The sequence below is a fragment of the Anolis carolinensis genome, chromosome 4 (genome assembly GCF_035594765.1).
Source record: "Anolis carolinensis isolate JA03-04 chromosome 4, rAnoCar3.1.pri, whole genome shotgun sequence".
NCBI lineage: Eukaryota > Metazoa > Chordata > Lepidosauria > Squamata > Dactyloidae > Anolis > Anolis carolinensis.
The window spans coordinates 177,832,483-177,858,613 of NC_085844.1; the positions used below are offsets into that span (position 1 = coordinate 177,832,483).

The following is a 26,131-nucleotide window of genomic DNA, read 5'->3' on the forward strand; positions in this document are numbered from 1 at the left end:
GAAAACCCCCCCTCCCAATTCTGTCTTTACCAACATGTGGCCCTGCAATTTATAGACAGGAAATGTCAACCTGGATCCAAGGATGATTTTTCTGGGATGTCTCTCTTAAGTGGTGCTTTTCTTTTGTTAAGCAAGTATCTCTCAGGAAGTCAAGGACAGCCTTTACTAAGAGTCACAGAAGCCGACCTACTTCTGTAGGAGTCATGCCCATGAGTAGCTGTAATGATTTCCATGCTATGTCTTCATAATTCTACTTGTTATTCATTTACAGGAAGAAGATGCAAATGGCATAGTTTCATATTACAAAATATAGAGCTGAACAAAAAAATGCACCTTCCCTAATCCCAGGAGAAATATTAATTAAAAACCAGAAATGATACATCCATTCTAGGAAACACCACTTCCAGTCTTATGAAGCAAGATGTAAGATGATACCTACTCATTAAATTCTATAGATACGGCCTGCATAAGTTAACTGTCGTGGTGCTCCAGTTCTCTAGACTGAAATTCCAAATATACTTAACAGGCAGCAAGTCCAGTGGAATACAGTGGGTAAACCAGCTTAGTTATATTTATTTACTGTATATTTCAGAGTAAGCACATAAAGAATGTAAATATTATCTGTGATGCTATTACAATGGTATCTTTGGTGTTCAAGCACTGCAGCCAGTTGTGTCACCTTCAGAGATATGTAGTACAGACACAGGAGAGGATCTACTCAGTGTCTGCTCCTAAATTATGCCATACCTTTTCAAAGGTTAGGCAACCCCTTCCCTTTGTTTCTCCACCAGCAGGAAAGACTCTTCTCTTAAGACAGGCCATCAACAACTGCCTGCATGTTATGTTATGGTGTGCTGAACTAGTCAATATTTTTCTACTTATTTTGCTTCAAAGCCACTTCATTATATGATTTATTAAATCCATATTTTAAAATGTTTGTTTTATTCTGTTTTATTGGGAAATTGCTGATTGTGTTTGGAGGCCTCTTGCAAGCCAGCTCTGGGAAAAGTAAAAGCTATAAATCAAAGAAAGAAAGAATATGGATATGTACTCATATTTGCCTTGATAAGAAACTTCTAAATTCACCCTATTCAGTTACCCTGGTGCTTTATCTTTCTACAAATCTAGATGCTTTCACATCTGGCTTAGGCAGTCTTAGGCTTCGTGTACACTGTGGAATTAATACGGCTTGACAGCACTTTAACTGCCATGGCTTAATAATATGAAATACTGGGATTTGTAGTTTGTAGGCACCAGTACACTTTGGCAGAAAAGGTGAAAGATTTAGAAAAACTACATCTCCCATGGTTCCTTAGCACTGAGCAATGGCAGCTAAAGTGGTGTTGAATTGCATTAATTCTGAAATGTAGTTACACCCAAAATTTCCATCTACCCTGTTGTGTCTCTCTCTCTCTCTCATGAAGCTGTCTCTCAAGGTGACCTTTCTCTACTCTTTGTGGCGGTCTCTTTTTCACTATGTTCCCTTCTCTCTCTCAACTTCAGTGTTCATTCAGCCATTCTTTCTGTTCATCTCTGTCTCTCTCTCTTGTCTGTTATTGGGTCAGACGATCTTCTCTCTCTCTCAATTTAATGTTTTGAAAAGTTTTCAGAAGGAAGTATCATGTGGAGTGGCTTAAAAAGACCCCCTAGACTAGAGAAATTAACACTTTAGGCTTGAACTTTATCTCTGATGTTTAGGGAAGGTCATGGGGGACGTGATGACTGAAGATAATCTTACAGAGATAAAAAAAAGGTAAAGGTTTTCCCCTGACATTAAGTCTAGTCGTGTCCGACTCTGGGGGTTGGTGCTCATTTCCATTTCTAAGCCGAAGAGCCGTTGTTGTTCGTAGACGCCTCCAAGGTCATGTGGCCGGCATGACTGCATGTAGCGCCGTTACCTTCCTGCTGGAGCGGAACCTACTGATCTACTCACATTTGCATGTTTTTGAACTGCTAGGTTGGCAGAAGCTGGGGCTAACAGCAGGAGCTCACCCCATTCTCCAAATTCGAACCACCAACCTTTGGTCAGCAAACTCAGCAGCTCAGAGGTTTAAATCACTGTGCAACTGGGGGTTGCCTTACAGAGATAGGTTTTAGCTAACTAAAATTAAACAATTAAAAAATTATTTTAGGCATATCCCTAGTGTCATGTAAATATCTGGGTGTCTAGCTGTCACAATCTTGGAAGTATGACAGATATATACATCCTCATTTATTATCATCACAGATGATCAAGTCTGTGATCAGTACACCAGAAGGGAATTGTGTGGGTTTATGTTTGTTCTTGAATTGTTTCAACTAAAGTCTAAAAGAAGAGAAGTCAGATACAATATAAAATAGACAACTTAGTCTAACATTCAATACAGCAATATTTACTTCATATGAATACTGTAATATGATCTGAAACTTAGAGATGAGAAAATTACTTGATTTGATATTCTGGAGTTAGGCAAGCAAGTGAAGCTTGCCTAACTTTCCCATATGTGAAAAAGCTCTTTTCGAAACGGCTATATATAGTTTCTTGTATACAGTGTGTAAAATGTTACTTAAAACGCTGCTAGTACTTTGCCTTACAGAGCAACTTTATATATAATAATTAATAATATAATAATAATAAAACTTTATTTATACCCCGCCACCATCTCCCCAACGGGGACTCGGGGCGGCTTACATGGGGCCATGCCCAGACACCATACAATATAACAGAATAAAACAACATATCATAACACAATATAACAGTGCAAAAATAATCAAATACATTACAGCACAAATCAGAGAAAACAGTAAAAAACAGGGCGGGCCACATGAACACTTAATTAAAAACTCGGGAGAGAGAGGCATACAAATAAAGGGAACAGGAATATAAAATGGTGGAGCAGTCTAAAGGAAAAAAATCCAAGGGGAAGAACCAAAGAGGTATATAACATTTACTCCCCAAAGGCACATCGGAAAAGCCATGTTTTTAAATCTTTCTTAAAGGCTAACAAGGTGGGGGCTTGCCTGATCTCAATGGGTAGTGAATTCCACAGTCGGGGGGCCACAGCAGAAAAGGCCCTCTCCCTCGTTCCCACAAGACGGGCCTGGGATAAAGACAGTGGCGAAAGAAGGGCCTCCCCGGATGAACGTAGGGATCGGGCAGGTTTATGATAGGAGATACGGTCACTAAGGTAATATATGATTGCTCAGAAGGCTTCATGAGCTCAGATTTACTTTCTAATGAAAGGGAAGTAATTACTGTTTTTAATTTAATTCCCATGCATGTTTACCTGGAAATACGCTTCGCTATGCTCACTTGGGCCTACTCTCAAACATAGTACATATGCATGAGACTACCGCTGTCCAGAGGTATCTTATGTATGTTTTTCTCAGTTGTCTCATTGTGGTCAATGGGATTTACACTATGGCAAACATGATCAGGAATCACACATATTTTTGGAAGAAAGTTACACTGTTTTTTATGGTGTTTACTTCTAGTAAACACATTAAAACAGTCAGTAAACCACTGCTTTGAGTTGGTAATGCTCTTGGAAACCTCTTGTTCATAGGATTGTTGTAAAGTGAAACCAGCTTGATGGCATATAATAACAAGACAATAAATCTCACTTAAAACATTGAAGATACACAGGGAAGCAAGTCTGTTTTGTGTAATAGCTCAACATTTGTCCTTTCTTCTGAAGCTTCAAAACATTTTGACTTAAATATGTAGATGGCTACATTATACTAAATTCGTCTAGCATTTTTAGCTATTAATGATTTGAAATTATCAAGGAATTTCTAAGGATCTTAAATACACAAAAATATGTCCTTGTAATACAATAGCTGAGATCCAAAGCAGTGTGCATGCCAGATTTATACAAGCACTAAACTATAACCACCTCTTTTTAATGAAAGAGGAACTTCAAAAGCTGTTAAGAGTCAAGAGACTGTGGCAATGAGAAAAAACTAAACAAAGAAAACCCAATAGTGTGTGGCTAGCTCCTCCTCCCTTATCCAGAGAATGCCAGACGCACTCTGTCTTATACAAACAGAAATGACTTCACTGAACAATGACGAGTGTTTTTGGGAGCATCATTCCATCACACTGCATTGCAAAGTACAAGGGCAGCAAACTGTATATGTACTTACACACTCCCTGAACTCAATGCGGCCTACTTGTGGGTATATGTTTAGGATAAGGGTTGAAGCGATTGTTCAAGATTGGCAGCTTATGTGTAGTTTCAAAAGAACACATCCTACCTTGCATCCTAAAACAATGATCAGTATGCACAAGACAGAAAAATACTAAAAGTCAATTATTGTATTTATCCTTAACAAGATACGTAAATACAATTGTTTAGTTTTTCTGAATGTATTTAACTTTGTGTGAAGGAATAACATTGCTTACTAAATCTAGGCTAGAGGTTCATACATAGCCTCTATTATGTTATATGAAAAACAATGTGTTGTATGTGTTGTCGAAGGCTTTCATGGCCAGAATCACTAGGTTGCTGTGAGTATTCCGGACTGTACGGCCATGTTCCAGAAGCATTCTCTCCTGACGTTTCACCCATATCTATGGCAGGCATCCTGTGAGGTTTGTTGGAAACTAGGCAAGTGAGGTTTATATATCTGTGGCATGCCCAGGGTGGGAGAAAGAACTATTGTCTGTTTGAGGAAAGTGTGACTGTTGCAATGACCACCTTGATTAGTATTCAATGGCCTTTCAGCTTCAAAGCCTGGCTGCTTCCTGCCTGGGGGAATCCTTTGTTGGGAGGTGATTAGCTGTCCCTGATTGTTTCTTGTCTGGAATTCCCCTGTTTTCGAACCATGAAAATGAACAAAATCTGGTTACCAGTATTAAAAAACTCTAAAATCAGAACAGTACTCAAAAAAAGGAGAATTCCAAACAAGAAACAAACACTTTTCTCAGACAGACAATAGTTCTTTCTCCCACGCTGGACATTCCACAGATATAGAAACTCCACTTGTCTAGTTTCCAACAGACCTCAAAACCTCTGAGGATGCCTGCCATAGATGTGGGTGAAACGTCAGGAGAGAGTGCTTCTGGAACATGGCCATAGAGCCTGGAAAACTCACAGCAACCCAAGGTGTTGTATTTTTCCTTGTCACCACATGAATAGGAAGACAAGGCTGGGCCCATAATGGTGAATGGAGTGGGTACTTCTGTTCACAGCAAGTATCAGGAGATTCCCAAAGGAGGAAAGGTTGGGGAGGCTGTTTTTACAATCCCCCCTCCCTCTGCATTCCCTTGTGGCATCCCTCTTCCGGAGGGAACCCTAGATATATGGAGCAGCTTTTGAGGAGTCACAGGCTATTTATAAAGACTGAGGAATGATGGATATCACGGTCCCCCCTTGACCCCAGTGCAACTACAACTCCACAAAGCACTTCTCATAATCCTATCAATTGATTAAAATGTTTTTTCCCAATTCACAGCATTGATTATCAACAAAAACATTTAAAAAGGCAGATCTGAAAAGATAATGTTCTGAATTACTTGCAATGTTGCAAGTCATTCCTACTGAGAAGAGGCAGCATTGGTGGCAGTGGAGGGAGATGATAGAGGAAACATCAAAAACCCACTTCCGAAGCCTGATAGAAGTCAGAATATGAGAAAGAAATAAGGAGGGGCAGAAAGAAATAGGATGCATTGCATTCAGAAGTTCTACGTCAATTGTCAGAACTTTATCGTTAAGTTCAGGAATTGGAGGGGCCGAAGAACCAAGCAAAGGCTGTGTTGTGTGGTGGGCCCCATTTCTCATGTAGGAAGAAGGTGATGACAAAAAGCCACCCCAGACAGTGATGTCACTGCAGGCAGAAACAAAGGAAGCTGCACTGAGCTGAGGAACAGCAACCCTCTCTCCTTGGGGGGCCTGAAGGGAGGCAATCCTGGCTCAGACCATGACTTCCACAGAGAAGTCCACAAAGAAACAGTGGAGCCCATTAGGCCTGATCTTAAATTTACTTACCTGAACAACTTCCCCCAACCAGACCAGGCTAGTTAAAGTCTTAGGGCCCTGGGTTGTTGTGAGTTTTCTGGGCTGTGTGACCATGTTCCAGAAGCATTCTCTCCTGACGTTTCACCCACATCTATGGCAGGCGTCCTTCGAGGTTGTGAGGTTTATTGTGGGGACTCAGACATTGTTCAAAGCAGATATTGTGATTCTCTGCCTGGATATTCTGTGTGGAAGGCCCCTCAGTATCTTTTTTATTTTGTTTCCCATTCCCCCCCACTATTTCTGACTATTTCCTTTCAAAGGGAAATTCGGCCGCACAAAAACATTAAAACACACTTCCCATTTCGAGGCTGAAAAGGGAGGAGCGAAAACAGAAACAAAGAAAGTCTCCCTCCTCCTCCTCCTGAGGCTCAGCAAAGGAGAGGAAAGCAAAGGAAAGGGTCCTATTTCAGACCCCAAGAGAGGGATGGGAAGGAGGAGAAGCCCTGAATGGGGAGATGTTTTCTTCTGGGCGTCAGTGCGTTCATTACAAGTCTAAAGGCGTCAGGTCTGAGGGGAACCTGGTACAACCAAAACAAAACAAATGCCAGGGAATTGCGCAAAGGCTGGGCTCCCTTGGCTCTTTCCTCGCCCTCCTTTCGCCCCTCTTACTTCCCTCCTTCCGACCCCAGGCAGCCCCTCGGCCTCTCCTTGGGGGCCCCGCTTGCCTTCCCTGCCCACTTGGCTCCCCAGCCACACCTGATATGGCGGCGGCGGCTCTTGATCCGGCTCCGTCCCGTCCCCATAGCTGGCCCGGTCCGACTGGGATTCGTGCAGCAAGGAGATGTCATCCGAGGTCGGGGATTTCAGGCAGTTCCCCATCTCCCCCCACAAGAAGGGCAGGCGGCGGGGAGCGGGGGGGGGGGGATCACAATTCAAAGCTGCTGCTGCTGCTTCTGCTGGGGCGGCTGCTTCCCTCCGGCCTTCCTTGGGCGCTCATGCCCGCTCCCGACATAAGCGGCTTACAGCCCCCCTGGCTTGCCCCAAGGACCCACCGGCGCCGTTCGAAGACCCCTTCCTCTTCCTCCCTCGCTTCGCCGGCCTTCAGCCAAAGCCGCGTTTGGATCCCAGCGGAGGGAAGCCGTGAGGTCAGGTCATGTCCAGGTCCACAAAGGCCAGCCCTCCTTGGCTCCCCCGCGCCGCTCTCCTTCCTGGTCAGCAGCAGCTCTCCTGCGCATTGAGCTGTGTCAGGAAGGCCTCTCGCTCTCTCTGTGTGTCTCTCTCTCTCTAGGCTCCTCCTTCCTCCCGCCTTCTCCCTCGCTGACGCTCGCCTGGCCCACAGGCCCTGCCCGCCTCGGGGCCGCCTTCCCTTTAAAGCCAAAGCAGAAGCGAAGATGTGTTGTCGAAGGCTTTCATGGCCGGGATCACAGGGTTGTTGTATGTTTTTCGGGCTGTATGGCCATGTTCCAGAAGTGTTCTCTCCTGACGTTTCGCCCACATCTATGGCAGGCATCCTCAGAGGTTGTGAGGTATGGAGAAAACTAAGCAAAGAGGTAAATATATATCTGTGGAAAGTCTAGGGTGAGAGAGGTCAGTGTGAATGTTGTAGTTAATCACCTTAATTAGCATTGAAAAGCTTATCTGCTGTCTTCTTCCTGCTGTTGTCGACCGCGCTTTAGGGGATCGGGCCCTTAAGGAGAGACCCGATCTGGTCCTGAGAGAACGGACCTTGGCGGAGCCAATAGGAAAATATGAGCCGCCATACAACCTGAAGCCGAAATGAAGAAGGTCCGCCAAAGTTGAAGGAAAATTCCGCCAAGGAGTCTTTATTGAGCGATTCAGCTGAAAAGGACTCTAGTAGTGATCATTCAGTCTACTAGGGTACCATATATCAAAAATAAAGCCATATTTATACAGTGTTTCAGTCTGACAGCCCCTTGAATTTCCCGCCCCACTCCCCCGCCCATCTGATCGCTGATAGGCTAGAGGGTTGAACGAGGCGGGCTTCCGTTTCCCGCCTTGCTCTGTTGGCCCAATAGGGAGCTGCTTTTTGTCCCCACTCGAGCCAATCAGGGAGGAGAAGGCGGGAGTTATTGAAACAATGAAGTGACAGGGCAGGAAAGATCATATTAATTCCTGCTAGACCGATTTCTAAAGGGATTAATGACAGCAATCAAGGGTTCCTGTCACGTATACAGATTTTAGATATGCCTTGGGGTGTCAGGGGGGGAAGTGGTGATGGGTGTTGATGAGCCAAAATTGACAGGCTCCACAGGGCGCCTTCCTGAGGTGTCCTGGAATTTCCTTAGGATGAGATATGACAATGTTTGCCTTGGGGGCGAATCACCTTTAGGACTCAAGCCTTATATTGTCCATGCAATCTGAATTAGATTGGGTTAAGCTGTGGCAGATTATCCTTTTGTTTTTGGGAAGGGAAGCCTGGGTCATAGGAAATGAGATAAGTTCTGGGGTTCAGGTTGAGTTCAAAATATTCCCTATTTGATTCCATGACTTGACAATTATATGAAATAAAATGAAAAATAAAATAAAGTTGAAATATAAACCCTGCTGGGAAAAATACATATTTTCCGGGGATCCCAAAGAGTACAAATACATATAGGCAGACAGATAGATTTCATGGAAATATGGGAGAATCCATAAAGGTGGGTTACATTGCATAAAGGGGAATCATGAATGATATAAACAATTGAAAACATTTGATAAGAACAAAGTTCACAACATCTGGGGAACCCAATATGGAAATTCATAAAAGTGGAGTTTTAGCAGCATGATTTTACAATTCATGAAGTTGTTATCTCTTGCCTCAGAGTGCAGGGATAATCCACAGTAAACTCCAGTAAAAAGTCTCAATCACCTTCTACTATAAATATATGGAATATAGAACATAAAGTCTTGACTTTTGAACTATCTTTTACAAAGTCCTGGGGGGGGAGGGTGGTCACCTCGATCACACTGCCTCTGGGGCATCCTTTGTTTAGGGCCGTTAACTGCCCTTGGTTGATTCATGTCTGGAAATCCTCTGTTTTCAGAGTGTTGCTTTTTATTTACTGTTCTGATTTTAGAGTTTTTTAAAAAATACTGGTAGCCAGATTTTGTTCATTTTCATAGTTTCCTCCTTTCTGTTGAAGTTGTCCACATGCTTGTGGATTTCAATGACTTCTCTACCTATGTAGTCTGACATGATAGTTGTTGGAGTGGTCAAGCATTTCTGTCGGACTATTTATTTATTTATTTACAGCATTTATATTCCACCCTTCTCACCCCGAAGGGGACTCAGGGTAGATCACATTACACATATAGGCAAACATTCAATGCCTTTTAACATAGAACAAAGAAAGACAAACATAGGCTCCGAGCGGGCCTCGAACTCATGACCTTCTGGTCAGAGTGATTCATTGCAGTGATTCATTGCAGCTGCTCTCCAGCCTGCGCCACAGCCCGAGCCCATAGAAAATGCCATTGAAATTCACAAGCATGTGGACAACTTCAACAGAAAGGAGGAAACCATGAAAATAAACAAAATCTGGCTACCAAAAACTCAAAAATCAGAACAGTAAATAAAAAGCAACACTCTGAAAACAGAGGATTTCCAGACATGAATCAACCAAGGGCAGTTAATGACTCTAAACAAAGGATGCCCCAGAGGCAGGAAGAAGACAGCAGATAAGCTTTTCAATGCTAATTAAGGTGATTAACATTCACACTGACATCTCTTACCCTAGACTTTCCACAGATCTATATCTTTGCTTAGTTTTCTCCATACCTCACAACCTCTGAGGATACCTGCCATAGATGTGGGCGAAACGTCAGGAGAGAATAGTTCTGGAACATGGCCATACAGCCCGGAAAACATACAACAACCCAGAGGCGAAGATTTAATGCCTTCTCCCTCCTTCCCCCAAAGGACGCCCAGAACCCCCTTGTCCTGGGGAGAGGACTTGCCTATCCAGTCACCCTGCACTAGACTGGTAAACTGAGCAGAGCTCTGCCACAACTGTTATTGTTTTTGGGCCGCATGACTCTACACGCTTCAAATCCTAAGAGCTGGAAGAGACTGCAAGGGCTATTGGAAATAACAGCACCCAGTCTCTGGGCACATGGGAAGGAATCCCACTGGAGCATTGCAGCACACTAAAATACTTGGGAATTACCCTGGACTGTGCCCTGACTTACAAGAAACACTGCTTGAATATCAAACAAAAAGTGGGCGCTAGAAGTAACACCTTACAAAAACTGACTGGCATAACCTGGGGATCACAACCAGACAGAGTGAAGACATCTGCCCTTTCGCTTTGTTACTCTGCTGCTGAATATGCGTGCCCAGTGTGGAAGACATCTCACCACCTTAAAACAGTGGATGTGGCTCTTAATAAGATATGCCGCATCATCACAGGATGTCTACACTCCACACTGGAGAAATTATACTATTTAGCTGGCATTGCACCACCTGACATCTGTCGGGAAGTAGTAGCCAGCGATGAAAGGACCAAGGCATTGACATCTGTAGGCCACCCCCTAGAATCATAGAATCATAGAGTTGGAAGAGACCTCACGGGCCATCCAGTCCAACCCTCTGCAAGAAGCAGGAAAATCTCATTCACAGCACCCCCGACAGATGGCCATCCAGCCTCTGCTTAAAAGTCTCCAAAGAAGGAGCCTCCACCACAGTCTGGGGCAGAGAGTTCCACTGCCAAACAGCTCTCACAGTGAGGAAACTCTTCCTGATGTTCAGGTGGAATCTCCTTTCCTGTAGTTTGAAGCCATTGTTCCACGTCCTAATCTCCAGGGCAGCAGAAAACAAGCTTGCTCCCTCCTCCCTATGACTTCCCCTCACATACTGTATATGGCTATCATGTCTCCTCTCAGCCTTCTCTTCTGCAGGCTAAACATACCCAGTTCTTTAAGCCGCTCCTCATAGGATTTGTTCTCCAGACCCTTGATCATTTTAGTCGCCCTCTGGATGCTTTCCAGCTTGCAAACATCTCCCTTCAACTGTGGTGCCCAGAATTGGACACAGTATTCCAGGTGTGGCCTGACCAAGGCAGAATAGAGGGGTAGCATGACTTCCCTGGATCTAGATGCCATACCCCTGTTTATGCAGGCCAGAATCCCGTTGGCTTTTTTCGCTGCCGCATCACATTGTAGGTTCATGTTTAACTGTTCAAGTATCAGCCAGCACGCCAACGACTTAAATCAAGAAATAGCTTTCTAAGATCTACCGAGATTCTTGCAGAACACCTCAGCAAGCGAGAGTCCAAAAGTGGCAGGCTAAAACCTGGAATCTCAATCAGTGACTGACACCGGATGAGAGACTCCCTCCTGGGCACACAGAAGACTGGGTGACTTGGAAGGCACTGAACAGATTGCGCTCTAGCACCACGAGATGCAGAGCCAACCTTAAGAAATAGGGCTACAAAGTGGCATGTGAGTGTGGAGAAGAGCAAAACACAGACCACCTACAGCAATGCATTTTGAGCCCTGCCACATGCACACTGGAGAACCTTCTTACAGCAACACCAGAGGCACTCCAAGTGGCCAGCTACTAGTCACAGAACATTTAGTATAATGCCAAGTTTTTTTTAACTTTTTTGTGTTTGCAAATACAGTAGTCTTACTTATCCAACATAAACAGGCCAGCAGAACGTTGGATAAGCAAATATGCTGGATAATAAAGAGAGGTTAAGGAAAAATCTATTAAACATCAAATTAGGTTATGATTTTACAAATTAAGCACCAAAACATCATGTTATATAACATATTTGACAGAAAAAGTAGTTCAATACGCAGCAATGCTTTGTAGTCATTACTGTATTTACGAATTTAGCACAAAAATATCACAATGTATTGAAAACATTAGAATCATAGAATCATTGAATAGTAGAGTTGGAAGAGACCTCATGGGCCATCTGGTCCAACCCCCCGCTAAGAAGCAGGATTAACTACAAAAACATTGATTACTAAAAGGCAGACTGTGTTGGATAATCCAGAACATTGGATAAGTGAATGTTGAATAAGTGAGACTCTACTGTACATTACAACTTGTACCCTCAGTTCGCTTCTGACACAATAAATAAAATCTGGGCACATGTGCCTTTTAAAATACTGTATTTTCTGGCATATAAGACGACCCCAACTTTTCCAGTTGCATCTCCCTTCACTGAGGTGTAAAGCAGACTAAATACAAAATGGGAGTCCTGAGTCTGAACATGCTCAGTGCAATCACATGTCTGTAACCCCTCCCACATCAAAGAGTTCAGTCAAAGTGGCAAATCAACATACACATAGAATACAGGTTACCAAATATATACATTAACAAATAAATACCGGTAGTGAAAGGCTTGGGAGGTTGCTATTTCCAACAAGGGCCATCCTGTCAGACCCCCTGCTGTGCAGGAACAAACGGCTCCTAACAGATGGCCATCCAACCTCTGCTCCAGAGAAGGAGACTCCTAAGCAGCATATTCCACAGCCAAACAGCTCTTACCATCAGGAGGTTCTTCCTAAGGGTTATGTGCCATCTCTTTTCCTGCAATTTGAATCCGTTGCTCCGTTGTGTCCTAGTCTCCAAAGCAGCAGAAAACAAGCCTCCCTTCTCAATGTGACATCCTTTCAAATATTTAAACATGGCTCTCATGTTGACTTCTTTTCTCCAAACTAAACATCCCTAACTCCCTAACCTCATAAGGTCTGGCTTTGACCATTTTGGTCGCCCTTCTCTGGCACAGCTGTTTTGTGGGGTTTTTTGCCAGCATTGAAAAGTGTTTCTCAAACTCTGCTCCTCCAGATGTTTTGGACTTCAGCTCCTATAGTTCCTAACAGTTGGTAAACTGACTGGGATATCTGGGAGCTAAAGTCCAACACACCTAGAGGAACAGACTTTGAGAAACATTGGCATAGAGCATAGGCTGGATGCAGTTTGACATTATCTGCCATAATTGAATGCTAAGGAATCCTAGCAGCTGTAGTTTGGTGAGGCACCAGCACTCTTTGGCAAAAGCTAAAGACGTTGTAAAACTACAATTCCCACCATTCCAGAGCACCAAGCCAACTAAATTGGCAACTAAATTGATTTAAAACTATGTCAATTCTTCTTATTGACATGGGGTAATTCAGTAACGTGCTTAACAGGTACGCTCGTCCTTTGCCTATTTCTGAAAAGAGGCATCAATTTCAATGTGACAGAAGAGCATATTTCAGCATTAATATGACAAGATGGGAGTCACTTCCTCCTTTTAGTCTCAACGAGATTACAAATGTTGTATTGCTACACTTGCCTAGACAGGAAGGTCCAAGGAACTCAGTGCGATTGAGTAAACGTGGCAGGGATTGCAGCATAAATTTAGCAGGAGGGCATATTTCACCTGCTAGTTGCTGAGAGAAGGGAGTTGGATACTCTACATCGAGTTATTCCTAGTAATGTGTAAAAAAGTGACTATTATTTAATTACTCTGAGCAATAGTATTACACTTAAAAATTATTTATTTTTAAATAGTATTTAAAAGTAATTACCATGTTACCCATAAGAGAAAATAAAACTGGGAAATTCAGATTTAAAACTCCATAAAACCACGAAGTGCATTGAGTAAAAACATCTCCAGTCATTCAGTGCGGCCTAACAAGTTTACTAGGAAATTGAAAATTCTTAAAATATCTGAAATGGGATGATACAAATTTAAATAAACAAATAAATGCAGACTCTCTTGTTATATAAAAAAACATGAAAATGGGATTTCATTTTTAAACTTCCCAAATAAACCAGACATGAAAATAGTAGGTGCCGCTGTACAATTATGCACTGCGACCATGCTGATAAACCACGGTATGCCCCAGAAAGTAATACCAAAAACAAATGATCTGGTAAACAAGGTTTTAAAAAGCATCGCCTAATGTCATCTTAAAGGTTAATGAATATTATGAACTACATGGTGAAATGGATTGCATTAACGTTTAGGAAACAAAAGTGTTTTTGTCTTTGGGGCTCCACAAGATTCTCCTGAGCAGGAAAAGCTGGTTGGAGAGAATTTCTTTTATCTACCTACATTAGGGGAAGGGAGAAAGCAATTGACCTCAGCATTGCCAGAAGGAAGGCATTTCCTTTTCCTGGTTAAAAGGGAGTGTGTAGGGGAATCTTGGAAGTTTTGGAGTGGCTATTCTAAGGTTTCTTTCATCTGCTTGGGTCAGTGAGTTATGATGATGTGGAAACAGAAGGATAACACTAACAATGGCAAAAGAAGTAACTCTCCTAAGCCAATTGCAATAATAAAAAGATGAACTTTGTTGCATCTGCTTATCACCAAGAGCTGAGTGGGGAAAAAGAAACTGCTACTTCTCACAAGAACACTGTTGCTTTTTTAGTGCAGCTGGTTATTGTACAGAAGGACACTTGAAGCTCAGATATCGGTGGTGGCTAGGAGTGTCTTTGCACAATTAAAACTTGTGCGCCAGTTGCAACCATACCTCGAGAAGCCTGACTTGGCCACGGTAGTCCACACCTTAGTTACCTCCAGACTAAGGTGTGCACTCTACGTGGAGCTGCCCTTGAAGAAGGCTCAGAAACTTCAACTGGTACAACATTCGGAGGCCAGACTAATAACTGGAGCCGGACTACCCACATTAAAAGAGCTCCACTGGCTGCTGATCAGTTTCCGGTCCCAATTCAAGGTGCAGATGATCACCTATAAACACGGCTCAGGACCTGCCTATCTTTGTGAATGCATCTTCCCCTATGAACCCACATGGGCCCTAAGATCTGCTGGGGAGGCCTTCTTCTAGATCCCACCTCTGACTCAAGCGCGGTTTGTGGGGACGAGACAGAGGGCCTTCTCGATGGAGGCCCCCAGGCTCTGGAACTCCCTCCCAAAGGAGACTATATTAGCTCCACCCTGGATTCCTTCCAGAAGAATCTGAAAATGTGGATGTTCACAGGTGCCTTCTTGCAACTGATAATTGTCCATGCGTTTTACCTTGGCCTTGGCCATTCCATGCACTTTATTACCTTTAGTCGCTCCCATCTCTAGTCACCAAAGAATATGTACTTTCAGGTTTCCATTTCCCCTTAAAATGGCCCATGTGCTTGACTACTGACTGGGATTACTGTCTATGTTTAAGTTATTTTAATTTTTGTAAGATGTGTTATTATACTGTGATTTTATTGTGTTACTGTTTTTATTGATGTAATGCTGTTTTGGGCTTGTCGCAGTGTAAGCCGTCCTGAGTCCTTCGGGAGATGGAGCGGAGTATAAATAAAGTTTTTATTATTATTTTATTGTATGACAAGCAAGCAAGATAGATATGCTGGATTTCGTATCACAAAATCACAAGTTGAACACTTCCCAAGCGTTTAGGACTGTGTGATGTATTTTCAGATGATGCGCGCAAATCCCAGTAGGGTGGCCTTTTGCAGTTGGCAGATCGTAATTTTGTCAATGTCTATTGTTTCCAAATGCCGGCTGAGATCTTTTGGCATGGCACCCAATGTGCCCATCACCACCGGGACCACCTGCACTGGTTTCTGCCAGAGTCTTTGAAGTTCAATCTTGAGGTCCTGATAGCGGCTGAGTTTTTCCTGTTCTTTTTCGTCAATGTAACTGTCACCTGTTATTATTATTATTATTATTATTATTATTATTATTATTATTATTATTATTATTAACAACAGGTGTGCCCCCCTCCTTTTCTCATGTGTCTTTTCCACCTGGGAATCCTGATAGGAGAAGCACAACAGAATTAAGTTCTTACTGTTTTCTACCTATAATATGCTCTTCTGAAGTTGGCTCTTCAGATTTGCAGGGACTTTTGCAGATTTGATTAAAATGTTATTTCCTAGATCCTTCGGTGTGATTCTGTGCTCAACTTTTGGTGGATGTTGATCACAGAGAGACCCAGAGGTCCCTAAAAAGTTGTTCAATCAAGTTTTTAAAGGTTTGTTTCCCCCCCCCCTTTTCCTCAGGGGTCCTGTGCCCCTAACCACAACAAATGTGGACGGTTCAGCAGTTGCTCTCTCTCTCTCTACTGGAAAGTATTTGCCTGAAAAAATCTTTTTTTTAATGCTTTCCCTACCTTTAGTACAGTGAGGAAAATTTCTCTTTGTGACTACTTCAGCTCCACCAAAAGGCATTCTCCTATGAAAATGGCTCCACAAATTTACATCCGTCTGTTTACATTGCAAATGCAGGATTGCAACCCAATATAAATTGAGACCAACCTGTATTTAGAGATACTGTATATAGGATTATGCTACCAAACACTTTTATGATGGTTCATCATTGTGGCTATTGCTAGTATTATATCTCATATTTTTGAACACTTAAAAAAAATTAATTCTCAGCATGTTGGAAACTGTGGGACAGCTTTATACAAAATATGCCAAGATACACACAGACACAATTCCCATACCAAAATCCTATCTTTAAATTTAAAAAAATTCAACAGTGCCTGCAATATTTTATAGTCAAATAATACACTCAATCTTTGGATCATAAAGACATAGGGAAGTGTAGGCTTCTAACTTCCAGAAGGACCTTTTCCACTTAGAAGTCACAGCAATGGTTTATTCTGTCACCTAATACCATTCAATTCTGTTACGTTAGCCTTGTATTGAACAGCTATTGATGCTTGTCAGTCACAGTTTTCAGTAATCAGGCTGATAGAAGGGAAGAGAGTTCTGCACTCTGCAAAGAAACAAGTGAGCTGCTAGCTAGAGAGATCCTCTTTCCAGGCATGGAAAGAGGATGCCTTCTGTGCCAGTCCATAGGAGATTAATAAAGACATGGTAGACTAGAAAATGAAAGACTGATGTTACTGTAAAGGTTTGTTCTGGGATGGCATAAAGAGCAATCCACCACTGCTGGGTTTCTTCATGTGCCAAACCCCATCAGCAAGAGCTTGTGTTCTTTTCTGTTTGTTTTTTTTTCTGTTGGAGCTCCCCACTTTTCCATCAGTTTTTATTCCCTAGCACTATCCCAACTGACTAACTCTATTTAACAATTTATTTTACAAATGTTTGTGGTATTCAACAAAACTGAACTTAAAAAACAAGTTTAAGATTGCTCCTCATGCCATCCCAGAATGAAGCTTTATGATAAATCCAATTTATTTACCACATTTATACCCCGCCCTTCTCACCCTGAAGGGGATTCAGAGAGGCCTTACACAGGAGGAAGAGGGCTGATCTAATATCTCTGGGGAATTCCACAGCCGAGGGGCCACCACCAAGAAGGTTCTTTCTCTCATCCCCATCAACTGAGCCTGCGAAGGAGGTGGGACCGAGAGCTGGGTCTCCCCAGAAGATCATAATCTTTGAGATGGTTTATAGAGGGAGAGATGTTTGGACAGGTAAACTGGACCAGAACCGTTTAAGGATTTATAAATCCACTCTCTCATTCTCACAGTGGTACAAGAAGCAATTCACCACTTCTGGAATTTACCCACTTATTCACCTAGATAGACACATCCTACATTACAGATTTTAACACAGTCCTGCCAAAGCTAGTCTGTGAAAATCTAAACTTTAATTTGTAATGATGAACAAAAAATACTTGGCTCCACCCTGGTGCTTCGCAATCATCCTGCAATGAGGCCAATACTGCATAAATTTATTTACATTTATTTTTATTTACAGTATTTATATTCTGCCCTTCTCACCCCAAAGAGAACTCAGGGCAGATCACAATGCACATATACATGGCAAACATTCAATGCCATTAGACAATACGACATATAGATAGATATAGATAGTAAGAATGGGCGAATCTTCGGAAAAAGTTGTTTATTGTAATAAATTCGTTATTCAAAATAGATCCGAAGGGGTTTCCAAGGTAGTTTGGCGCTTTGAACCTTCCAATTCGAAGCGTTGGCACCCATGCCTCGGAATACCTTTGGATAACCTTAGAATATATGAGAAATATCCCTTCCAAAGGGCTCTTAAAGCGGTTGCTGGAGAAAAATCTCCCTTTCCTTCCTGCTTGCAGAAGGGAGCTTTGCAAACTTGCTGGAGAGAAATGTTGCTGGAGAGAAAGCGACTTTGCAAAGGGCTTAAAATGGAGAGAAATCTGCCTTACCTACCTGGTTGCAGAAGCGTAGGTTTGCAAAATATATATAATACTAGCTTGGGGTCCTGGCGGTGCCTGGGTTATTAGTAGAGGACATTGAATTGTTTTGGATATTATGAATGGGCCCATTGATGCAGATCTATGGCCGATGGGGTTTGCAGTAGATTCTGGATGGGGCTGAAGGTACTGGAAATCCCATCGTCTGTGGTCAATCTTCCCAAAAACCTCAGCAGTATATAAGAAGAGTCATGGGTGTGTGTGCCACATTTGGTACAGATACATGACTGAGGGGGGTTAGGAATAGTCTCTGCATATGGGTGAAGGTACTTCAGATCCTATCATTCATGTTCCATCCTTCACCAAATTCTCCAGGGTTGAAAGTCATAGGGAGTTTGTGTTCCAAGCTTGGTCCTAGTCTGTCATTGGTGGGGGTTGTGTGGTCTGTAAAGCAGGTGATGGTACTGCAAATTCCTTCATCCGTGGTCCATCCTTGTCCAAACTGCTCCAGATGCATGTTTTGTGGGGGGTTGCAGTGGTCTGTGGGAGTCAGATCCCAGGGCGGAAGTATACACCGCCGCATACATACATACATACAAACATACATACCCACAAACACTGACTTTTATTACTATTTACCTGGTTGGGTACCTGGCGATGCCCGGGTTATTTGAAAGGGGATTTTAATTTTTTTTAAATGAATTATCCCATTAATAAAATGCATAAGGTTGTAGATGGACAACATCCACAACATCCTGTGGCGCAGGCTGGTGAGCAGCCTGCTGCAATAAATCACTCTGACCATGAGGTCATGAGTTCGAGGCCATCCCGTGGCGGGGTGAGCACCGTCAATTAAAAAATATAGCCCCTGCTCGTTGCTGACCTAGCAACCTGAAAGATAGTTGCATCTATGAAGTAGGAAATAAGGTACCACTTATAAAGTGGGGAGGCAAATTTAACTAATTTATGACGTTGGAATGAGGAAGTGCCATCACAGTGGATGATCTCTCGGTTCTATGTGTATATGGGCATTAAATGTTAGCCCTATATGTATATAATGTGATCCGCCCTGAGTCCCCACACACACACACACAGATTACATTATATACATATAGGGCAAACATTCAATGCCGTGTACACACAGAACCGAGACAGAGACAGACACAGTGGCAATTTAACCTTCTCCTGAGGGGATGTTCGATTCTGGCCACAGGGGGGAACAGCTGCTTCATCATCCACTGTGACGGCACTTCCTCATTCCAACGTCGTAAATTAGTTAAATTTGCCTCCCCACTTTATAAGTGGTACCTTATTTCCTACTTGATGTAGTGCTACTTCCATCAGCCCAAGATCAACCTATTTACGTACTGCCGCCTGACCTTGTTGAAGAAGAGTGCTGTATCCAAAAGACACAGGCAAAGGCTGCCCTGTTTGGAACCATGTGGAACAGGGAAGATGGCCGCCTCTTTTGCAGCCTAGCACAATGGAGCCAGGCTGCAAGGCCTGAAACGTGTTAGCAAAATGATCAAAGTAGGCTTGGATTGGGGCTTTGGGGGCTAGAAGTGTTCATAAGCATATCATTAAAAAGATAATAACAATGTTCTCTGCTGTCTTTTGAAGGGCCTTACAAAGAAGTTGAAAGCTGAGGCAAGATGGCGTTCTCCTTTTGGGCCTAGCAGCATGGGGCCAGCCTGGAAGGCCTTAAACATGACAGCAGAGGGGCCAAAGGGGGCCATCCGTTATCAGTGGGTTCATGGGTCGTAGGGGTTATGTGTGTCAAGTTTGGTCCAGGTCCGGCCTTCCTGGTGGTGGCAGTGGTGTTTTTGAATACCAAAGTGTAGGCCAAAGGCTGTTAACTGTACCAAAGCTAGCGTCGTTCTGAGGAGAGAAGTAGGCCGAACAAAGCCAGTTGGTAGTAGTTTTTCCCTCAGCGATCCCAGTGGCCTATGAAAGTGGCGGCCAATCAGAAAGCTGGCACATTCCGCCCAGCCAATCAGAAAGCTGACCCATATTCCACCAGGCCAATCAAAACGCGAGCACATACTCCGCCGCATACAAACATTCACTTTTATTATAGACTAGCTGTGCCCGGCCACGCGTTGCTGTGGCATTGTCTGGTGGTGTTGGTGAGAAATTGTTGAGGTAGTGGTGGTATTGAATGTCTGTTGTATGGTTGTCTTTATGTTTAGTATGCATTTGGTTGTTTGCGTACTGTGAAAGTGGGGAGGGTAGAGGGGGGTCAATGTCCCTGTGTAGTATTGTATAGTATTTATACGTTGTCCATGTGTTGTGAATGCTTGGATTGTGTCCTGCTGTATAGTAGAAAGGGTTGGGCTGGATGGCCCTTAGGAGTCTCTCCAAACTCTTGGATTCTATGTTATTATTATTATTATTATTATTATTATTATTATTATTATTATTATCTTCATCATCATTATTATGTAGAGTCTGGATGGCCATCTGTCAGGAGTGCTTGGATTGTGTCCTCCTGCATGGTAGAAGGAAGTTGATCTGGATGATCCTTAGGGGTCACTCCAAACCTTAGGATTGTATGTTGTTGTTATTATTATTATTATTATTATTATTATTAGTATTGAGAGGCTGGGTGGTCATCTGTTGGGAGTGCTTGGATTGTGTCCTGCATGGCAGAATTGAGTTGGACTGGATGGCCTTTAGGGGTGTCTCCTGATGCTATGATTCAATGTGTGTCATTGTGCAGATATTGGATAGCCATCTGTCAGGAGTGGTTGGATTGTGTCCTCCTGCATGATATAAGGAAGTTGAACTGGATGATCCTTAGGGGTATCCGCTAACCTTAGGATTGTATGATATTCTTCTTCTTCTTCTTCTTCTTCTTCTTATTATTATTATTATTATTATTATTATTATTATTATTATTATTGAGAGACTAGCTGGCCATCTGTTGGGAGTGCTTGGATTGTATCATCCAATGGCAGAGTTGGATTGGACTGGATGGCCTTTAGGGGTCTCTCCTAACTGTCTGATTCTATGATTCGATTTGTATTATTATTGTGCAGATCTTGGATGGCCATCTGTCAGGAGTGCTTGGTTTGTGTTGTCCTGCATGGTAGAAGGAAGTTGAACTGGATGATCCTTAGGGGTGTCTCCTAACCTTATGATTGTATCTTCTTCTTCTTCTTCTTCTTCTTCTTCTTCTTCTTCTTCTTCTTCTTCTTCTTCTTGTTATTATTATTATTATTATTATTATTATTATTATTATTATTGAGAGGCTGGGTGGCCATCTGTTGGGCGTGCTTGGCTTGTGTCCTCCATGGCAGAATTGGGTTGGACTGGATTACCACAGTAATTATTTCATATTACAGTAGAATCTCACTTATCCAACATTCGCTTATCCAGTGTTCTGGATTATCCAACGCAGTCTGCCTTTTAGTAGTCAAAGTTTTTGTAGTCAATGTTTTAAATTCATTGTGATATTTTGGTGCTAAATTTGTAAATACAGTAATTACAACATAGTATTACTGAGCATTGAACTACTTTTTCTGTTAAAATTGTTGTATAACATGATGTTCTGGTGCTTAATTTGTATAATCATTACCTAATTTGATGTTTAATAGGCTTTTCCTGAATCCCTTCTTATTATCCAACATATTCATTTATCCAACGTTCTGCCGGCCTGTTTATGTTGGATAAGTGAGACTCTACTGTATATTTATAATCTTATATTATCTGCTTAGAACTGGATTATATGAGGCTCCTTCTACACAGCTGTATAAAATGCACACTGAAGTGAATTATCTGGCAGTGTGGACCCAAGATAATCTAGTTCAAAGCAGATAATATAAGATTATAAATGGGTAATAGAGCTGTGTGGAAGGGCCTTGAGTCTACACTGCCATATAATCCAGTTAAAATCAGATAATCTGTATCTTATAGGCAGTGGGGAAGAGGCCTGAGGCCTAACTGTGCCTGTCCCCTGGGCTGAGTAGGTTGCTAGGAGACCAAGTGGGCAGAGTTTAGCCTTGTAACTGGCAGTGAGGCGGGAGGTTAAAGAACCCCAGGAAATGCCATATATGGGCAGAGATGGCGACGGCTAGCGAGCCGGGTGCATAAGCTCACAGAAACATGTGATTTCTGGGAAATCACGTGTTTCTGAAGAAATGAAAGCTAAGAATAGACAAACTGCGCGTGCGGACGCAGGCGCTCTGAGTGATTGTGAACACGACACAGAAAGAGTGCGCCCGGGCCGCTGGTCGGCGCTGATTGGATGCAAGTCGAGCCGTGTCACAACTCTAAGCCAATGAATTTGCTTGTGGGCGGGCATAACCCGAACCCTGTAATTTGTATGAATATTTACTCAGCCCACCGCTGGGGGTTCTGTCACGACCCAGGCGGCAGAGGCACCAATAACCATACACAGAGGCCAGAATCTAACTAATATCTTTATTGAAGGAATATATAAAGTTAATAAAAACAAGTATAGAAAATAGTCCAGAATTAGACCCTTCAGGAAAGGTCAGAATTAGTCCAAAAAAGCAATGTCCAATAAGAAATATTAAGGTCCAAAGTTGTAATCCAATAACCGAAACACTCACTTTGCCAAGCAAAATGAGGGGAGATGACAAGGTCCTTTAGTCCATAAAACTTGAGCGTGGCTAGGAAATAACTTGATACTTGAAACAAGGCTTAAAACGTGGAACAAGGTAACTAAGAACAAGAACAAGGTCCGTGAAATAACTTGGTAAAATCCGTGAAGCAAGGCAAGGATTAGTCCTGGGAAACAAGGCAAAGTCCGTAGGTAAACAAAGGCTGGGAAGCAAGGCGAAGGCTGGATAGCAAGGCAAGGCTTGAGCTGAAGCGAGGCTTGAATCGGAGCGCGCTGTCCAGACACAACTCGCTCCGTAGGCTGACGAATTGACTCCGCGAAGTTGCTACGCGGGCAAAACACCTATATAGAGTCCAACTTTCTCACCAAAGCGGTTCTCTGGGAATCAGAAACGAAAGCTAAACTCTGAGACCAGATGTTAAACTCCTTAAAGATTCTCACGAGAACCAATGTTAATTGGCAACATTCTTAGCTGCTATCCTCGCACTCCTGCGCGAAGCTGAATCCAAACTTCTCTGTTGTTTACAAAACTCCCGGCGCAAGAACACGGGAGAAGTAGGCTCTGGGGTTGTTTGACATACTTCTGGGGCACAACTTTCTTGCAGGTGCAAGGTTTCCAGATCTGCCTGGGAAAGATCTGGCTGAGAGGAATCCAGTTCAGACTGGGAAGGTAAAAAACCCAAGTTTTCATCTTCATCAGGGATTACAATGTCCTGAGCAGGACTACAAGGCCCATGGTTCATCACACTATCCCCCTCCTCAGGGCCCCTCCCAAACTGGGGTCCTCTCCCCGAGGCGCGAGGTCGCGGTTTGGTGGGATAGGTCAGATGGAAGCGACGGGTTAGATCAGGAGCATGAACTGTGGAGGCGTCTTCCCAAGAGCGTTCCTCAGGCCCAAAACCCACCCAGTCAATGAGATATTGGAGGCGGCGGCGATGAAAGCGAGAATCCAAAATGTCCTCAACCTCGAACTCCTCCTCCCCATTCATCAAAACAGGAGGGGGGGCCGGTTGGTCTGTATCAGGACGCACACCATCCGCCGGAAGGAGCAGGGAACGGTGAAACACTGGGTGAATGCGCATTGAACGCGGAAGTTGGAGTTTGAAAGTCACGGGGTTTAATTGCGCCACCACTGGATAGGGGCCAATGAAGCGGGCATCTAACTTCCGGCATGGGCGGTGGGAGGGCAGAAAGCGAGTGGACAGGAAAACCCGATCTCCTACCTTGATTTCGGGGCCCGGCTGGCGGTGTTTGTCAGCGTGGCGTTTATAGTCCTCCTTGGCTTGGTCCAGTTGCTGGAGCAAAAGTTGTTGCACCGCTGTGAGTTCCTGCAGCCAATCCTCTGCTGCGGGAACTTCTGAAGTTTCAATGACAGGGGGAAAGAAACGTGGATGGAAACCGTAGTTTGCAAAGAACGGCGTTTCTTTTGTAGAAGCTTGAACTCCATTATTGTAGGCAAACTCAGACAGTGGTAACAGAGAAGCCCAATTGTCCTGTTGGTAGTTTACATAACAGCGAAGATACTGCTCCAAAGTGGCATTGGTGCGCTCTGTTTGCCCATCTGTTTGGGGATGATGAGCTGAAGATAAGCGAGAGTCTATGCCCAGTAGTTTTTGTAGTGCCTTCCAAAAACGAGAGGTGAATTGAGATCCACGGTCTGTGACTAAACTCTTGGGCAATCCATGTAGTCTGAAAACATGCTGAAGAAATAGATCCGCAGTTTCTTTGGCCGTGGGGAGGCCTTCGCAGGGAATGAAATGGGCTAACTTGGTGAATAGGTCCACCACCACTAAGATCGTGGTGAATCCACAGGAAGGTGGTAGGTCAGTGATGAAATCCGCGGAAATTATTTCCCATGGGCGAGATGGGGTAGGAAGGGGGTGCAAAAGCCCTGAGGGCTTCTCCCTTCGTATCTTGGAGCGCTGGCATACTGGGCAGGTGTTGACATATTTTTCCACATCCTTGCGGATCTTGGGCCACCAAAAATCTCTTAGGATCAAATGCATGGTTTTAAATAGTCCGAAGTGTCCTGCTGGTTTGCAGTCATGACACAGACGAAGCGCTTTTTCCCTGCCCGGTCCGGGTGGGATATAAACATGATTTCTATAGCAGAGCAGCCCATCTTTAAGCGAAAAGGGAAAATGCAGACCTTGGCGAAGTTGGTCCTGCGCCCAGGCATCTGCTTGCTGACTAGCCCTGATTTCTTGAGCACAGATGGGTCCTGGAGTAGGGGAAGTTGAACCAATGGGACTGGATTTGGTGTTCCCCACTGTGAGCGTGGCAAAGTTCTCAGGTTGTAGCAGTTGGGATTCAAAGGTCTCCTTGCGTCCTGCAGCGTATTCCGGTTTACGTGACAGGGCGTCTGCTTGCTTGGTTTGAGCTGGGGTCACATAATGAATCTGGAAGTTGAAACGTTCAAAGAATAAAGCCCAACGTTGCTGCCTCTGATTTAGTTTGCGGGCAGTTCTTAGATGTTCTAGATTACGATGATCAGTGTGGACTTCAATGGGGAATTTGGCCCCTTCTAGCCAATGTCTCCAAGTTTCAAAGGCTGCCTTTATGGCCAGTAGTTCTTTTTCCCAAATGGTGTAATTCCTCTCTGGTGTGGTTAGTTGACGAGAATAAAAGGCACAGGGGTGGAGGTGATCTCCCACCGGTTGTAAGAGTACAGCCCCAATTGCCACATCAGAGGCGTCCGCTTGCACCACAAAAGGGGTTCCAGGATTTGGGTGCTGTAGAATTGGCTGGGAGGTGAATAGTTTCTTCAGTTGCTGGAACCCTTTCTCTGCTTGATCAGTCCAGCGGAAAGGCTGCTTTCTCATTGAATACATCCCAATACTCGGAGTACTTCTTTGGCAAGGTGATGATGGGCTCGGAGTCTGTGGCATGGCATACCTTGGCTACGAGGCAATGGTTTTGGCAGTACGGTGAAGCAAACTGCAGTTCTCTGTTGGACCAGGAGATGTTAGGGTCGTGGAGTGTCAGCCATGGAATTCCCAAAATCACAGGGAAATGGGGAACCTCGGTAACAAAGAAGGAAATCTCTTCCATATGTTCCCTTATCCACATCCTGGTGGGTTCCGACCACTGGCTTACGGGGCCCGTCTTGAGGGGACGGCCGTCTATGGCTTGCACCACACGGGCATTCTTGAAATCATGATATTGTAATCCCAGAGAGTCGGCATACTCTCTATCGATGAAATTGTTGGTAGCTCCAGAGTCTATCATGGCGTGGATCATGACGGGTCCCCTTTTTGCTGACCATAATGTGACCACGAGAAGGAACAGGACCCCGGTTGGCGGCTCTTGGATGGATTTTTTGACCGGGTTGGCGAGCCTCTCTACACCCGGTCGTTGGCTTCCCCCGCCGGCTGTGTGCCAGTCGGCTCAGACGCCTTCGACTCCGTGGAGGACGCCGCCGCAAGACGGGCGGCAGGCTTCCCTTTGGCTGGGCACTCTCTGGCGAAGTGGCCCCCGTTCCCGCAGTACCAGCAGAGGTTCAAGCGTTGACGACGGGCCTTCTCGGCGGCATCTAGTCTGGG

At 43.8% G+C, this 26,131-nt stretch overlaps 1 protein-coding gene across 1 annotated transcript in view; it reads right to left on the bottom strand.

Moving 5' to 3' along the window:
* The window catches only part of rnf11 (ring finger protein 11), a 36,374-nt gene extending 29,120 nt beyond the window's left edge, over positions 1–7,254 (bottom strand). Inside the window, exon 1 of the mRNA XM_003220317.4 lies at positions 6,696–7,254. Coding sequence (XP_003220365.1) covers positions 6,696–6,818 — 123 coding nt within the window. The 5' untranslated portion in view covers positions 6,819–7,254. The remainder of the gene's footprint in view (positions 1–6,695) is intronic.
* Between the last annotated feature and the right edge of the window lie 18,877 nt (positions 7,255–26,131).